The sequence below is a fragment of the Balaenoptera musculus genome, chromosome 12 (assembly GCF_009873245.2).
Source record: "Balaenoptera musculus isolate JJ_BM4_2016_0621 chromosome 12, mBalMus1.pri.v3, whole genome shotgun sequence".
In the NCBI taxonomy this organism is placed as follows: Eukaryota; Metazoa; Chordata; class Mammalia; order Artiodactyla; family Balaenopteridae; genus Balaenoptera; species Balaenoptera musculus.
The window spans coordinates 27,244,598-27,262,885 of record NC_045796.1 but is presented as its reverse complement, the minus strand read 5'-3'; the positions used below and the strand labels follow the sequence as shown (position 1 = coordinate 27,262,885).

At 45.6% G+C, this 18,288-nt stretch overlaps 1 protein-coding gene across 1 annotated transcript; it reads left to right on the top strand.

Annotated features, from left to right (window-relative positions):
* Nucleotides 1–2,849: 2,849 nt before the first annotated feature.
* Nucleotides 2,850–6,270, top strand: SLC35D3 (solute carrier family 35 member D3). The gene is made up of 2 exons (XM_036872075.1): nucleotides 2,850–3,461; nucleotides 4,483–6,270. The coding sequence occupies exons 1-2, from the start codon at nucleotides 3,023–3,025 to the stop codon at nucleotides 5,310–5,312; spliced, it is 1,269 nt and encodes a 422-aa protein (XP_036727970.1). The 5' UTR covers nucleotides 2,850–3,022; the 3' UTR covers nucleotides 5,313–6,270.
* Nucleotides 6,271–18,288: the final 12,018 nt, after the last annotated feature.

Below are 18,288 nucleotides of genomic sequence, written 5' to 3'. Positions count from 1 at the left end.
AATAAGACCATATTTCCTTCTCCAGGAAGCCTTCTCTGATACCCTTCCCAAGCTGGTGTTATTGCCCTCCTCAGCACTCTCCTGTTTCTGCCACAAGCCCCCACTGTTGCATGAGTGTCATTGTGTTGCCGCGCCTCCCCCTGTGAATCCCTAAGGACTAAGATGAGTGCTCATCTTTGAATCCTCTGTGGCTAACAGACTGCCTGGTACAAAATAGTAGCTCTATATATGATTGTTGAATGAATGAACTAAAGGATTTATTTAATGCCATCAAAATTTATTGTGTAGCTCCAAAGGTAATAGAGGTTGAGTCTTGACCCTTGATACCAGTAGGTCCAATAGCTTTTTGACCTTCAGATCTACATTCGTGTTCAATTAACCTTGCTAAACATAGTATTCTTATTTTTCCCATTTTCCCTTAGAAGATTTCCCATTTTTCTTTTAGGAGATGATCTAGTAACTGGTGTGGGAGATGGTATTAAATTTTTTTTTAAATGAAAGCCCTAATGGAAAAAATTATATGCAGTAAAATGGATAAAATGTACTGTTTCATGCCAATGTAGGTTTCAAACATTAAGCTAAATATTCTTGCCTAAATGAGAAGGGTAAGGTAGCTGAATCAGCCCCAAATCTTTTACCTAATGTTAGTATCACAAATGGAAGCAATTATAATTGCTGGCAGAAATGAATCATTCCAAAACTGGGTCTGTGCAGACAATTCTTTATATTCACTTAATATGGCTTAAAACAACCATTCTTTACTTGGAACAGTCCCCAGAAGTAGAAATGTGTTATTTGCTGATGCTGTCTTTAAAAAATTCATTTTCAAAGTTTTTATCTGAGTGTACTATGAATATATGCTTATACCACACATATAAACATAAATTTCAACTGTTGCTTCAAACCTCATTATTTTCTAAAGGAAGAACATCAACACGTGAAAAACAGTCTCTGAAATAGCCAGTAGAATGTAACCATAGCTTGTAGCTACAAAAACCCAAGAATTCCCCAGGGAACCGGAAGCACAGTTTTCAGTATAATGCTTTCCGGTTGCCACAGGGGGCCATTCCGCAAGCATTTTCTTGAGTGCCCACCTCTGGGGGCCCTACTAGGCCCTGGGCATACCAGCAGGAGGATTGGTCGAGACCAAGCTCTCTCCCACCAAAGTGAGCTCCCAGCACACACAAAGCTGACCCAGATGAAGGACTGCAGTGATGTAAACTGTTACTTTGCTGCTGCGGCAATAATAATCGCGGCTTCAACATCTGGCCTGGAAGCGTTGCGTTTAGCACAGAAGTGGAAATATGGAGAAGAAAACAAAAGAATTAGTAGGGAAATGTACCGTGTGTATTAGGGCAATGTGGTGCTTAGAAGGTTGGGATCCCAGTCGGGGTGGGTGGGTAATAGAAGTGAAGGAAATGAGAGGTAGGGCGCAGCGATCTCGCGCTCTCTTCCTCGCTCCCGAACCCTGGCCAAGCCGGTAATTTTTAAGCAGCGCGAAAACTAAACTGTGCTGACTCTTTGTGGTGACCTCTGCTGAGCGAACCCGCTGTTGCTACCGAGTTTACGGGTCCGGACATTACTTTCCAGGGAACGAAATTCAGATCGTAGGGACACAGAAGTCTTGCACCTGCAGAAAATAAGAATTTCATTCTTTTTACTCTTAGCCAAGTAAGAAGTAAACAGATCACAAGTCCTGTGGGAGACAGACATGCCCTGGGCCGGGGAGGCAGGAGGTAGGGGTTGTCCTCCCCAAAGCGGCCTGTGACGGTTCCGCAGGTGGCGGTCGGTTCCAGGGCATCCAGAGAAAGCTGCACCCAGTCTCAGCTCTACGTCCGGGTTCCCGCCCCTGGGACCACGCCCTCCCTCCCCTGCCTCCGCCCACACCCCATTCCCCAGAGCGGCCAGTCTCTCCCCGCTCGCCCCTGGGAACCGTTGCCCCGGCGATCCTCCGGAACTAGTAGAGGCTACTTGGACTTAGTTTGTGCTGTTTTGCTTATTTCACATTTTTGCCTCACTTGGAATAGGTGTCCCTGCCCCCGCCCCCAGGCTCGGCTGCTCCGCGAGGCCACTGCGCCCCCGGGAACCTCCCCCCGCCCCTAGCCGCGAGCGTAATTCCAGGTTCCTCCGCGGCAGGCGCACAGACAGAAGAGCGCGTCGCCCGGGACTGGGAGGGACCAGCTTCCCGCTCTAAATAAAGCACGTCCCGGCGGCGGCCTGGGGCCCTGGGCTCCTTCGATGTTGGGGCGTTGGCGCCCGAGCGTCCGGGAGCCCCGCAGCCCGCTGGCACCGACCTTTTCCCCTTCCCTGGCCGGCAGCTGAACAGGGTCCCGCGGCTGCGCCGGGAGGAACCGTGGGTGGAAAAGCCGCTGCAGCTCAGGGGGAAGGGGCCTGAGGGAGCCGTCACTTGTTGCGGCTAATGAACGGTGCCCGACCGTGGAACGCAGTTGTTTCTAAAATCTTTAGCTGTGCCCGCGATCCCCCAGCCCGCGCCCCTCAGCTCGGAGCCGGGAAGCAAGGACAAGCGGGAGCCGCTGGCCATGCGGGAGAAGAGAGGACCGCGCCCCGAGAGCCCGCCCGGGTGGGTGCTAGGTGCCCGAGGGGCGCAGGTCCGGTCCCGCTTGCGGCCGCTGCCGGGGCTTCCAACCGCAGAGCGTCCTCCCTGACGGGGAAACCGCGCGGGACACAACCCAACGCAGCTCGTCACCTACTTACAAATCGCTGTCGCTAGGATTCCCGCCACTCCTCTCAGACCAGCCCCCCACCCCTGCCACTTTTCGGAGTCCCCCGCCCCCGTCACTGCCTCCCCGGAGCTGCGGGGCAGTCGGACGCGGAGCCGCAGAGCCGCGAGGACGCCTGGCTGGAGCTGCCCTTTGCAGCCGAGCCGGCGCCCCCTGCCCTTCGCCGTGGTGTTGGGCGGGCACCCCTGCCGCCCTCGCTCCGCTCCTCCCGGCTCTCTTCCCCGCTCTCCTTCCGCAGGTCTCGGAGCTCCACCACCGCCGGGTGCGGCGGGGCAGGCGCGATGCGGCAGCTGTGCCGGGGCCGCGTGCTGGGCATCTCGGTGGCCATCGCGCACGGGGTCTTCTCGGGCTCCCTCAACATCCTGCTCAAGTTCCTCATCAGCCGCTACCAGTTCACCTTCCTGACCCTGGTGCAGTGCCTGACCAGCTCCACCGCGGCGCTGAGCCTGGAGCTGCTGCGGCGCCTCGGGTTCATCGCTGTGCCCCCCTTTGGCCTGAGCCTGGCTCGCTCCTTCGCGGGCGTCACCGTGCTCTCCACGCTGCAGTCCAGCCTCACGCTCTGGTCCCTGCGCGGCCTCAGCCTGCCTATGTACGTGGTCTTCAAGCGCTGCCTGCCCCTGGTCACCATGCTCATCGGCGTCCTGGTGCTCAAGAACGGCGCGCCCTCGCCGGGGGTGCTCGCGGCCGTGCTCATCACCACTTGCGGCGCGGCGCTGGCAGGTGAGCGGGACCCGCGCGGACCCCCGGTACGCCCCACCCCAGCAGTCAGAGACCGCGGAGATCACTTAGGGCAAAGCCCTCACTTCCAGATGGGGAGACTGAGGCAGAGAGAGGCGGAAAGCTTTGAACGTGGTCGCTCGGCTCGAAAACGGTACTTCTGAGACCCAGCAGAGCCTTCCCCAGGGTTCCGGCCTCCCCCTTTCAGAGCCCCCTCCCCCCCCCGTCCTGGCTTCCGACCCCCGCCCGTCTCACTCCGTATCGCCGTTCCGTTCTCGCCCTCCCCCTTCCGTCTTCCCCCTTTATTCGTTCCTTCCTCCGGGAGGGGTGGGAGAGCCGCCTGAGCCTGGGAGCTAGAGTCCCCAGACCAAGACGGAAGGAGGGGGCCGTGAACTTCCCTGGGTCACTCGGGGCCGGAGTAGGGAGGGACGACGGGAGCCAAGCTGGAGCCCCGGGGTTAGCTTGGGATCTCCGGCGCCGCGCGGGGGGCTGCGGGCGCGAGGCAGAGGCAACTGGATTGACACCCATGCGGGTCGGGCTTGGAGGACTGAGCGAGATGGGAGCTGGCGAAGCGGGATGCCTTCATTCGAGGGTCGAGGGGAGGGCGTTCTTCGCCCGGTTCCCAGCCCGCCCGCGGTTAGAAGCCACTAGCCGGGGCCCGCTCGCTCCTCTGGTGCCCCACGGAGGCGACAGGCGTACCACGTGCCTGGGTGACATCCGTGCCAACTCGGGAAGCCACAGCGCCTACCCCGAGGGCATCTGCGCTGTCCTGGGCCTCTGTCTTGGATAGAGGTAGACGGGAGACCCCCGGGGATAAGGAAGGGAAGGCGCGCCTCTCCTGCCTCGAACTGGGCATTGACTGAACTTGGCTCTTCCTTTTGATAAGCGTGGGTAGAGCTGGGGCGTGAACCCTGTCTACTTTCCAACCGACGCCGTTGCCCCAGTGGGTACCCACCCTTGCCAACCCGGTGTCTTCTCTTTTTCCTTCCTGCCCTGGCTCCTCGGTCCTCTTGATGCGCTCCAGGAGCCGGCGACCTGACCGGCGACCCCATCGGGTACGTAACGGGCGTGCTGGCGGTGCTGGTGCACGCCGCCTACCTGGTGCTCATCCAGAAGGCGAGCGCCGACACGGAGCACGGGCCGCTCACCGCGCAGTACGTCATCGCTGTCTCCGCCACCCCGCTGCTGGTCATCTTCTCCTTCGCCAGCAGCGACTCTATCCACGCCTGGACCTTCCCCGGCTGGAAGGACCCGGCCATGGTGTGCATCTTCGTGGCCTGCATCCTGATCGGCTGTGCCATGAACTTCACTACGCTGCACTGCACCTACATCAACTCAGCGGTGACCACCAGCTTCGTGGGGGTGGTGAAGAGCATCGCCACCATCACGGTGGGTATGGTGGCCTTCAGCGACGTGGAGCCCACCTCTCTATTCATTGCCGGAGTCGTGGTGAACACCCTGGGCTCCATCATTTACTGCGTGGCCAAATTTTTGGAAACCAGAAAGCAAAGCAACTACGAGGACTTGGAGACGCAGCCTGGGGGAGAGGAGGCGCAGCCAAGTGGAGACCAGCTGCCGTTCGGCTTGGAGGAGCTGCCCGCGGAGGGTGGAAATGGCGGGTCAGAAGGTGGGAAGGCAGCAGGTGGCTCCGCTCAGCAGGGTGGGCAAGAGGCGAGGGGCGGCCCCAGAGGAGTCCCGCTGGTGGCTGGGAGCGCGCAGATCTCAGACAGCCCTGAAGAAGTGAGCAAGAGGTCATTAAAGGATACTTACCTCGAAGTGTGGAGGTTAGTTAGGGGAGCCAAGTATATGAAGAAGGATTATTTGATAGAAAATGAAGAGTTACCCAGTCCTTGAAAAGGAAATGCATGTATGTATATATGTACATACACTTATTTTCTATGTTAGAGATGACATATTTTAATGAAGAGCCGCCCAATATTTTGCTTTGAGGAGTGGGGAAGGGAAGCAAAGACAGAAGCTGAAACGCCTGACAGCAACAAAATTAGCAAAGGCGTGTGAATTATTTAGCGCAGAGTTTAGCAGAGGCATCACAGAGACAAAAGAATGTGAAGGTGACTAACGAATTAAGGCAGGGTTTCCGGCTGCAGACTCCTGGCACATTTTTTGTCATTATGACCATAACCACATATCTGCACGTACCAAGAGTCCTTCAACCACCCCTTACAAAGACGGAGTGTAGAAATGATGGCAGCGCTTAGTAAACTCAAAGATTACATGCAGGGGCACCTTTTTGATGATAGTTAGAACTATAGTTTTTATGGCCAGCTGGGAAGAGTATATTATTGAAATGACATTTTTAAATACACTGAACTGATGTTTACTGTTTATAGTCATCTGAAATATGTTTCCTCTAATATTTCCTCACTTTTAAAAAATATATAAGTGCTCTACTATTCTATTATTCTATTATATATTGGTAGAAAATGTTAAAGCTATTTTGAAACTATGAATCCTCAGCTTTAATCATGAAGTTTAAAGTTGGCTTTTAGTAATTATAAAAACAATTTGAGAGGTTGTTTTGGTTCATGCTTTATAATATTTATTATTGAATGCCATAACCTTTTTAAAAGAACAGTTTTACTGTGTCCAGTATTCTCTCAAGTAAATGCAACGGCTGACGTATAATTCAGTATTAACTGAAACCCAAACAGAAATGAGACCGTTCTGTTAAGCTAGGCCTTTCAAGTTGCACTGCACATCCAAACCGTGTTACAAAAAGAGCAACTGCTATATTCACTTTATGATATTTTTCTATCTTAAATTTGTCAAAATAAAGTATGAGTCTCTCTGCTAAAAGGGATAATGTTAGAAATTTGTTTTAGACACATCTGTGTTCTCTTGCTGTTGTGTGGCTTGTGTTTGCCTTCCATGGTGGTGTCTAGTATCTGGGAAGCAGGGCCCATCCCATCAGGAACTTCCTAAATTAGCATGGCAGTTTGGTTTCAAACAACAACAGCATCAAAAGCACTCTCATTTTCCAGTCAAGGAAAAGTAAAGTAAAATAAAGTCCTGCCTCATGCTGTAGTATGAAAGCCATCCACAGCCGACTTCAGTTAACATAGAGTTTGAGACATAATATTAGCAGGCAGCGAGGGGGAAGTCTTCCGGTCAGCCCTCTCCCGGAGAGGTACTTGGAGGGTGAAGACACTCATTATTTGCCAGCATATTTCTGAGACTCCCAGATGGTGGCATCCTTTATTTTTCTTTATTTTCCAAAAATCAAAACAGAGCAAAAAGCAGAGGCATCAGTTTGTCTCCACAAGCTGGTTAAGTGACATTGTAATGGTTTGTGATTGGTTCTGGCTTACTTGTTTTCACGGCAGTTGATTGTTTTCATAGGTACCTCTACAAGCCATTTAAGATGTAGGAGCTCTCATTTGGCTGCAGTTAGAAATGGTTGGCTAGAGTTATACTGACTTCTTTCAAAATAAGCATTAATTGTTATGCCAGCATGCCGGAAGGCAACATCCTGCTGCAACTCTGTGAAGCTGAGAATTATTAGTGAAAAGCAGCGAAGTTGAATGAAGTATATATATTTTTGTTAAGTCCACTATCAGGCAAATGGATAAAATGATTGTTTTTCACTGAAAAAAAAAATTCCTTTTGGTTAGAACTGTTGGTTTCCATTTATTACAAAAAGATTAACTCTTTTCTGTCAATAAACTTGTGGAGACACTGTATCAGTTAGAATTCTCCAGAGAAACAGAACCAAGAAGGTGTGTGTGTGTGTGTGTGCGCGTGCGTGTGTGTGTGTGTGTGTGTGTATACTGAACCTAGAAGATCTATCTATCTATCTACTTTAAGGAATTGACAACTGTGGGAGTTGGCAAATCTAAAATCTGTAGGACAGGCCAGCAAGTGGGAAACTCAGGTAGGGCTTTTATGTTGCAGTCTTGAGGCAAAATTGCTTCTTCGGCAAACCTCAGTCTATGCTCTTAAGGCATTCAACTGATTGGATGAGGCCCACCCACATTATGGAGAGTAATCTCCTTTACTCAAAGTTTACTGAGTATAAATACTAGTTATATCTTAAAAGTGTCTCCACAGCAACATTTAGACTACTATTGGACCAACCAACTGGGCACCACAGCCTAGACAGTTGTCATAGAAAAGTAACCATCACAGACACCTATGGTAGGAGGGATGAGGGGGGGTATGATAGGATAGAAAAACCCCAGGAAGATCAAAAGTGTCCCATGCATTGGTTTGGGCCAAGCTTAGGAGTCTCTCCGTGGAGAAGCAAGTCACAGGGCAGGGCAGCATAGGAGTCAGTGCTGGGGCTCAGCCACAGGAGGGCGTGAGCAGGTGGCAGGCATGGCCTGGTTTGCAAATCCTTCCTCCATGGTCAGTAGCACTTGAGTCCATCTACAGACTCAGGTCCACCCTGACCTTTGGCTCTGGCAAGGCATTGAGTCAAGCACGAAGGAGGCTTCTGACATTCTCCGGAGTATCACCATGGGAGGGACTCAGCTGGAAGTCATACAACCGTCGTGTAAGTGACCCAGTCTTTGTGCCCATTTCTGACAACTTGGATTCTCCCTTTTTCTGAGAATATGCCCCCACACTGTACCCCTTTTGGTGTCTGGTCTCAATTGACAATCTGTTCCTCTATCAATTCTTCAGGATGGAGGCCCTGCCTCACACTCACTTGCCACTTCTCAGCTGGAATCTGTCTGTGGAACACAGCATGATGTCAGGCCTTCTCAATGCTGGCCCTGCTGCTGGACCCCTACCCAGATGCTGTCTAGCCCTCAATTGTTAATTGAGTCATAGATCAATCAGAAGCTCTGGGGTAAAAGATTTCCCAGAACTGTGCGGGTGAGAGGGTGTGTACATGCTACTGTGGGTTGCTGAACAGAGCTGAAGCAGTGACCGAAACTTCTAGGAGATTAGCCATCCTGAAAAGTGGTGTCAGAGGGCCTACTAGTCTGTATGATTAATAGCAATAGTTCACCAGGACAAAGCTAGGTGAAACTCACAAGTCCTTACCTGACTGAAGGTTTTTTTTTTTTGCCTTTTAGTCTGAGAAGTTTCTATTGACCTATCTTCAAGCTCACTGAGTCTTTTTTGGCCATGTCCAGTCTGTTGATGAGCCCATCAAGGTCATTCTTCATTTCTGTCACAGTGTTTCAGTTTTTTTAAAAAACTTCTAGTATTTCCTTTGAATTCTTTCTTAGAGTTTCCATCTCCCTGCTTACATTGCCCATCTGCTCTAGCATGTTGTCTACTTATTCCATTAGATCCATTAGCATATTAATTATAGTTATTTTAAATTCCCTGTCTGGTAATTCCAGAACCTGTGTCACATCTGAGTCTGGTCCTGATGCTTGCTTTGTCTATTCAGACATGTTTCATCCTTGCTACTTAACATGCCTTATAACTTTGTTGTTGTTATTGAAAGCCAGGTGATGTATGGGATAATAGAAACTGAGGTAAATATGCTTCTAGTGTGAGATTTCATGGTAATATGGACTTTGTTTAATGTTTGCTGCAACTGTAGGTGCCAGAGTGTTTAAGTTCCTTTAGCTTTCTTGTTTTTATCTCCCTGTTGTCTTTGGGCTTCTCTAAGAACTCCTCCTTAAATAGAGTTTGACACACCACGGCTCTTACAGCTGTAATCCACTCATTAGATTGGGGCCTTGTCGGTGTGCTGGTAAAGTGTAGGGGAGGGGACGTGTTCTACAATCTTATTATTACATCTCAGTCTGTTAGGGGCCTGTGTCCCTGGTTTGTGACCTTCATAGGTGTTTCTTAGCCTTTTCTTTTTTCTCTCCTTAGATGGGACAGGAAGACCAGAGGGGCCTCCAGTGGGAAAAATGCCCTTTCCCCAGGGTGGGAAAGTCTGGTAAGTCCCTGCCGCTGGAGAGTAGGCCTCTGTTGTGAAGAACTCTCTGGGCATATTTCAGAATGATTACTCTTTCCCTCCCTCTGCCAGAGTGCCAAGGTTTCCAGGAAGTCAAACCCATGAAAATGTAGGGGCTCCCCTAAGACTCCTCCAGGAGTTTCTCACGTGATAGTCCACATTCAGCCTCCAGAAATTTATAAAATTTACCATTTAAGTGTTTCTACCAGTTTATAGCTCCAATGGATTCTGCTTCAGGTAAGGAGGTCTCTGCTGTAACTTTCTGGATTCATCTGTCTCTCCAGATTTGGGGGTGGCAGTTTGCCCTGTGACCTCAGTTCTCTGATGAGTCCTTGAAAAGTCATTGATTTTCAGTTTGTTCATCTTTTTCTGCTTGTAAGGAAGGTAGTAACAACTTCCAAGCTCTTTATATGATGGAGCTGAACCAGAAGTCCTGGTTGAAGATTTTTGAAAAGTCTGCTCAATTTCTATAATGACAGCCGTTGTGAAGGGAAAGTAGACATTCCTAAGGAAGGTTCCAAAAGAAAATAAAAGCACACAAAGCTACTGGCCCTTCTTGTAACTCCTGCCCGCTGCACCTCATGTGGCGTGTTGGCCACTCCTGCACTCAAGCTGTGGTGATATACACATGTGAGTGTGGGCAACTTTTGAGTCCAAGTGTGAGCAAGAGTCAATGCACATTGAGATTGGTTGCCATGGTAGTTGTCATTAGTATAAAACAAAGTCTTTTTTATTGTTGCTATTTGCTTAAGTCATTTTAAGTTGAGATTTCTGCCACTTTCAACCCAAAGAGTCCCAAGTGGCACAAATATAAATGAATGGTTCTTAGCCAACAGGGTGGGGTGAAGGAACAAAAGAGGTTTTTGTTTGTTTGTTTTGTTTCTGTTTTTCATTTTTCACCATGCAAGCTGTTACCTGCACCTGACTAGGGATTAGATATGTCACCCTGGTCTCTTACAAATTACCATCTACCATGTATCACCCATGGTCTTAAACAACCCATGGTTTTACCTGTCGTCTTTCCCTTCAGTTTACAATTCAGTTGAATCCCACATTCATGCTTCACAAATTCACTGGACATTGGAGCAATGTTGTGTATTGCACACTATTATAAATAATAATACCTGAGGCTTATTATTGCAGTGCTTGCTATTTGCTAGGTGCAGTTCTAAGTGTTTTACATGGACTAATTCATGTAATTCTCACAATATTCCTACAGGTTGTCATTAATATTATCCCAATAATACAAAGGGTAAACTGAGGCATGAAGAGGCTCGGTAACTTGCCCTGGTCTCATAGCTGGTAACTTGTAGGTGTGGGAGCTGATTTGAACCCAGGTGGTCTGGCTCCAGTGCCCATCTGTCTCACCATTATGCTATTCTGCCTCTTGGTAAGAAGCACTCAACCTGACATCATAAAGCTGGAGAAGGTGGGAGTGGTGGTGGGCAGTTCCAATGCTTGTTAATTTTGCAACTCAGTGAGGACCCAGACTCTATCCATGATTCCTTTCTGCTGTCCTCAAAAAGGAAAAGGATCCAACCTATATGTTTGTATGTACGAACAGTTTTCTGTTTGTGAGCACTAAGGGACCCAGAGAGCAGTTGAGGTACCATGAAAACAGAATAGAGACAGGGGTCCAATTGCTATTATAACCAAGTCCCCAAGATCTCCAGGCTTTTTGGTCCACCTCTCATTTAATATTCAAGTAAAACAACTTAATCCTTCACCTTAAATAACCCTGAAAAGTACAGAGCTTCAGATGAGTGTTTCTGAGGATTCCTTGAGCATGCTCAGTGCTGTTGATTACTTCCTGCTCCCAGCCGCTGTGCCAATCACTTAAAAAAAAAAAAAAGCTTAATTGAAATATAATTTACATCCATAAAATTTGCTCATTTTAAGTGCACAATAGTCATTAGTATGTTTACAGAATTGTACAACTGTTACCACCATCTAATTCTAGAACATTTTCGTCATCCCAAAAAGAAATCCTGTACCATTAGAAGTCACTATCCATTTCTCCTGAATCTTCCCAGCCCCTAGCCTCACAAATCTACTTTCAGCCTCTATGGATTTGCCTCTTCTGGTTGGATGCTTCCTGCTGTCCTGAAATTGCTCTTTCAAGCTGCTCTTCCTGACCTGCTCCTGTGCTCCTTTTTTAGGCCAGGTATTGCTAATAGAAAGTTGATGTTGGGATGCAGTTGAGGAGATCTACTAAACGCTTGAAGCTCCTTATCATAAGGGCATTTCAGTGCAGGAAAGGAAAACTTGAAAGTTAATGTCGAAAGTCCTCGCTCTTGGTGTCTCTGAGTATTTCTCTCCCTACTTGGCCCTTGCTTGCTGCTATGCACAGTCCCTTTCCCGTAGTCACACTTACCCTAGACTTAAGCCCCCAAGTTCCTTATTTTCTTAATATTTTTCTGAAGAAGTAACCGGAAGGGCTATAATACTGTTCTCTAAGACAAAAGAGCAATCATTCTCCAATATAATTCTTCACCACGTTCTAGAATGTGGAAAAGCCATAGTTATTAAAGCATCACCCCTTTTCTGTCCCACTACACAAAACACACACACACAGATATGTATATATGGGGAGATATATATACATATATATATACATATATATATACACACATGTATGTATATGTATATATATATATATATATATATATATATACACACACACACATGGATAGAGAAAGTTACTCTGGAAGATTTTACAACTAATGCAAAGTTGATTGCCCATCTGTCATCTCCCAGCCCCTCTCCTATTCTTCCTTGCACACAGAACTCTAAACTTGTTCAGGTACAAGCAGCAATATGCTCAGGGAAGGTGGGCCGACCCCCTAGTTGGATTAGTCATCATTTTTCCAAAGCCATCATGGTGGACCCATAGCTCTTTGCCAATGATTGGTTTAGCGGTGGGCCTGTGACCCAGCTAGAGAATGAGGTGAATGAGTAAGTATGCTAGGGAAGGGGTTCTTGGCAATTTCGCTATTATAAGAAGACGCTCTTCAGAAGAAACTCCCTTTATCCTGCCTTTGCATGCAGTTGGTGTGGATGTGATGTCTGAAACTACAGTAGTCATTGTGCAGCCATGAGTGGACAACCCTAAGGGTGTACAGCAGTGTGCTGAAGGCAACCAAGAAAATGAGGGAAAGAGTCTGTTTCTTGACACCTTCATTGTGCTGCTGAATTAGGAACACTGGAACTGCCTACTTCAGGCTTCTTGTTATAGGAGAGGATAAATTCCTATTCTAAAGTCATTTTTAGTTGTGCATTCTTTTTCTTTCAGTCAAAAACTTCCCAACTGATATAATTTAAATTTGATAATTAATTTTGCTTCTGAAAGAAAATACACTTGAAAAGCAAAACTTTTTTCCATTGCAACACCGATTTTAACCCATCTATCCATACTTTATCCCTTTATTCAACATTTATTAAGTAAATATTATATACCAATTTCTGAAATTTGTTTCCTTTTTTAAAATATTTCTTTATAGTCAATGTAATTAGTGATTTTATATACATGAAGGATTCCTTCCAAAAGGGCTAATTTGAAGATAAAGACTAGTCAAACATTCTTTGAAAGGGCAATAAAAACTCTAAGGTTTCTCTTCTAAAGTTTATCTGAAAGACACAACTGGACAATGTTTCCCATATTCACCAAGAGTTTAAAAAACGAACCAGAAATGTGATAAAAAAGGGGCAAAAAGTGTCAAAAGAAAGTTTTTAGAAAAGGAGATCAAATGTCTCTTATACAGATGAAAGGATCCTTAACATCATTTAAATAGGAGAAAAGCAAATTAAACCACAATGAAAACACGCGTGTCAGCAAGGCTGTTGGAACGAAGGTTGTTCAGGAGAAAGCATGTTGGTACCACCTCTGAAGACAAGAAAACGGATAATAAATAATGCACCTTATTATGGGCTGAATGTTAATGTCTCCCTCCTCTACCCCCAGTTCATATGTTGAAATCCTAACCCTCAAGGTGTTGGTATTAGGAGGTGGACCCTCTGGGAGGTGATTAAGTCATGAGAGTGGAGGCCTCCTACCTGGGATTGGTGTCCTTATAAGCAGAGACAAGTGAGCGTGCCTTCTCTCTCTGCTCTCTGCCATGTAAGCGTACAAAGAGGAGCTGGCTATCTGCAAATCAGACCCTCACCAGACACGGGATCTGCCATCACCTTGATTTTGGACGTTCCCAGCCTCCAGAATTGTGAGAAATAAATTTCGGTTGTTTAAGCCACTCAGTCTATGGAATTCTGTAGTCCAAACTGACTAAGACACAGCTATTATTTCATCCAGCGATTCATTCTAGGAATTTATCCTAAAAATATGATTGCACATGGGCACAACGATATATGTTGAAGGACTAAACCATTTTGCCATAGCAAAAATGACAAGAATCCTACACTTCTATTTAAAGAGTACTGGTTAAATAATTAATGATACAGCCAAACAATAGAAGACCTGCAGTCATTTACAAAGAAAGACTTGGGGATGATCTTCAAGATATGTCTAGGAAAAGCGTGCAGTATAGAAAAGTGTGGATTGTATGCTACCATGTGTCTACAAAAAGGGATGCTGTCCTTTTGTATGCATATGATATCTTTGGAAGACTACAGAAGAAGTTGGTAATAATTCACAGTTGTCACTGTGAAGGGGAATCAGGTGACATTGATACAGGGGTCAGAGAAAGACACACTGTGTACCCCTTGGTACCATTTGGATTTTGTGTCCTGTGAATTATCTACTTAAAATTATTAGCATAATAACTTAAAAAGGTGACTACATTCCATGATGGGACCAACAAAGCCTGTTTGTCTCCCAACTTCCCCTTTCCATGGGTTCTTGCTAAATACTGGTGTTTGTTGGCTGCTGTTGAACATGATACTGACAACCCACTAATAAATACACCAAGGCTTGGTGAATCCTTAATATTCCCCCCAAAGTATAGAGGATAAATAAATCAAATTCTAAAAAGTAATTCAAAATATGTGATTGTGCCCGATAAGATTGCTAAGGTCTGAATGTTTGTGTCTTCCCCAAATTCATATGTTGAAAAAATAATGCCAAATGTGATGGTATTAGTAGGTGGGGTCTTTGGGAAGTGCTTAGGTCTTGAGAGGGGAGACTTCATAAATGGATTATTGTTCTTACAAAAGAGACAAAGATTTTATTTTAGATAAATACCTTTGGTGGGCACTTAGTTTTCCCCAGGCATTCCTTCTCCCTTCTTCCTTCTGGTACTGGAGCGCCTTGCTTTAGCTGCAGACCTCAGACTACAATCCCAAGTCTCCCTGCAACCAGCTGTAGCCAATGGGATATGAATGAATAGAATGAGGACGATGCCCATATCACTTGTTTAAAAGAAACTTGCTTGTTGACGAGAAAGTTTTGGAAATGGATAGTAGTGATGGTTGCACAACATTGTGAATGGAATCAGTGCCATTGAATTGTATACTTAAAAATGGTTAAAAGGGCAAATTTTACTATATATAGTCTGGTCAGACTGCTATAACAAAATACCATTTTAAACCACAAACATTTATTTTCACAGTCATGGAAGCTGGAAGTCCACGATCAGGGTGCCAGCATGGTTGGGTTCTGTAAGGACCCGCTTCATGGCTTATGTAGACAGCCACTCTCTTGCCAGGTCCTTACTTGGCTAAGTGAGAGCTCTGGGCTGTTCATCCCCTTACATGGGCACCAATCCCATCGTGGGGCTCTACCTACATGATCTCATCCAAATCCAATCATCTCCCCAAAGCCCCACCTCCAAATACCACCACACTGGGGATTAGGACCTCAACATATGAATTTGGGGAGGGTCACATTCAGTCCATAGCAATATATTTTACCACTATTAGAAAAACTAATAATGTAATATACCCAAGTCCATTGACCTGTACACTTTAAATGGGTGAATTGTATGGTATGCATATTTTTAAAAAGTAAAAGAAACCTGCTTGTCCTTTCCTCTCTCTCTTTCCTGTCCCATGGCTGGACTGTGGATGTGGCACTGACCCAGCTATGACAAAACACATTTAGAAGAAAGCTGGGAACCTGAATAATCCTGTGAGTGAGGTTTTCTACCATTACAACCCTACCCCTACTTTCAGACTATTGTGAGAGAGAAATCCACTTGTTTGTTGAGCTTCTGTACTCAGGATTCTTTTTAGTTCAGCAGTTTAGCCAGTGTTCTCACCGAAACACTGTCACCCCACTTGTCACAGTGAGAAAGACAATGATTTTGAAACAAAGAGACAGGGATTGAGGGCATCCACCTACTCTCTTTCTTCTGCTCCTTCCCTCCGTCATCTTGACCAACACTCCATTTGTAACCAGCAACGTCCCAGGGTTCCACAATTCCTATACCCACTACATAATTTTACTCTAATTTACAGAACTGCTGAACGCACAGTACTGTATATAAGAGTAAGCTACTACTATCCAATTTTTTTCCATTGATTTCATTCACAGTGAATGGAGTTTCAACGAGTACAATATTCTACAGTAGAACTTAAATAAGAATTAGTTCATGGTTCACGCCAACAGAGTCAATTGAATATATCAACTATGTTCAAATAAGCAAATCAATTTTTTCCCTAGCTATCTGAGTAATGTCTGTTTGCCATTTGTTCCTTTTATTTCACTACAGAAAAGATTATGGAACATGAAAGCAAAAGGGTAGAAACCATCACTTTTCTTAAATCCATTCTTTATTATAAACTAATTCAGTAGATCTTCAGAGCTTGCAAGAATGTAGCAATGGATTAACTTCAGTGATATGTCCTCAAAATAACCCATAAAGTAAATTTGGTGCAACAGAGAGAACAATTTCTTATTATCAAAGGGCATGCCTTTGATTATGTCTCTTCACATGATGTAATCCCAGATATGTCTGGTTCATTTCTGCCTCTGGATCAACCTTTTCCTGTGGTGTGATGGAAGAGACAAAGGTTGATTTCAATTGTTTGATACCAAAACACCTGTTGAAAAATTTAAAAACTTGATAATCTTGATATTTTTCTATCTTGATGCAGACCTAATTCAGAGAGATCTGGACAGTGGACCAAATTTCTTGCTTTTTGTTTGGCTATTTGGCTTCATGCAAAATAGCCGTGTGTGTGTATGTGTCCTTGTATCAAAGATCTCTTAATGAATGAGAGATGCTGTTGGTCTTGGACTGGCTTTCCATACAATTATGATGAATCTAGAGTGCTAATGTATTGTGTGATTTAATAAAACATCACCAGTTATAAATCTCTGCTATATAGCACCCCTGCCTTGGATTAGTGGAAGTTAACACAGGTCATGTCTGAAATTCAAAAGTCCTGACTATATGTGGAGTGCTTTCACACTGATTGCCCAGTTCTCCGAAGGGCTACCATTCTTTCTCATCAATGATTGCTATGCCCAGTTACCCTTAAAGCAGCCCATTGCAAGCAGGCCAGTTCAAAAGACCAGTTTCCTATTTTCCTTTCAGGAGTAATGTTCAATTTTCAAATGAATTAGACAGGCAAATTGGGGAAAGTTTTACATTTTGCAATTCGCCTAGTGGGTGTCTTCCAAAATCTGCAATGTATTTTATAAACGTTATTACTGACTTGGTAAACGGCCATTTCTGTAGGCACTTACTGTCATTGCGATGGTATAAAGGCAAATTCACTTTACCTAATATTCCCTAAGCCTTCCAGAGTGCTGCAGTAATCATAGGATGGCGCTACCTCTTCCATGTGATGAATGGTTTTGTAAATAAACACTGTCCCCTTTAATTCCATCACCATATGGAGAGATGATTGTGGAAAGGGAGTCAGTAAGCCAGACAGTTCACTGCACAAAGGCAGGTATTCCACTGTCTTAACTGCCCTATTTCCCACTGCCCAGCACTGTGCCTGGAACGCGGTCCAGCACTCAATAAATATCTGTTGACTGACTGACAAAAGAAAACCAAGTCATGAAAAATCAAAGCACAACTTCAGTTTTCTCATTCAATTGGAAACTACATTGGATTATAAGCTCTTCTAAGATGGCTTGATTGGTAAGCCTGATTTCCCTAAAGTGCCATTCTTGGAAAATAAAATGCTGTAAATTGAATCTGCTGGGTAAGGAATTGGCTGTGTAGTCTCTGCATAAAGGCAGAGGCAGGGAGGCTTGGTGCAGACTGTTTGGAGGTCTGCTCAGCGAGATGGGGAGCTCTCGCCCAGCACTCTTGGCGCCCCGGGGCTCCATGCAGTCAGGTTTTAGGAGACTTGCTCTGACTCAATCCAATAAAAATGTTCATAAAGAAACTTTTTTTTCTTTTTTTTTTGGCTAGGATGCTTGTCTTGAAAAATAATATAGAACATTGTTAACAATTCAGACAGGAATGGTAGAAATAGGTCAGACAAAAAATGAAGGATGAAGTTGTCCTGGCCTTTCTTTAATCTTTTGAACAGTGTTTGAAAGAGCTCTTGGCCGATGAACAAATTTGTTCTGTCTTGTGGAGTTAATATCTGTGCCAGGGTTTTTGTCATCCCTCTGGGCATGGTGATCAATATAACTAATAAATAGGAAATGATTAGACTGAGCCCATTGGAGGCCAGCAATCTCCCTAATGGGGCCCACAAAAGAAGACACCCTGAGATAACAGTCACACTGAGTTTGGAGAAATGTGGGTCTTCACAGAACAGTTAGTGGCTCCTCAGTTAGCACTGAGTTACCTTAAGGAAGCTTGGCAACATCCAAGGATAACACTAGAAAAGAGACAGCAAGAGAGTGAACCAAGTGAGTGAGGGAAGAAGGAACCATAGAAGACAGTGAATGAGCAGAAAACAAGGGAGCCTTTAAAAAAAAAAACACTTTATATTCTTAGAGCATTTTTAGGTTCACAGTGAAATTGAGAGGAAAGTACAGAGATTCCCTACACAATGCATGGCCTCCCCCATTATCAACATCCCCCA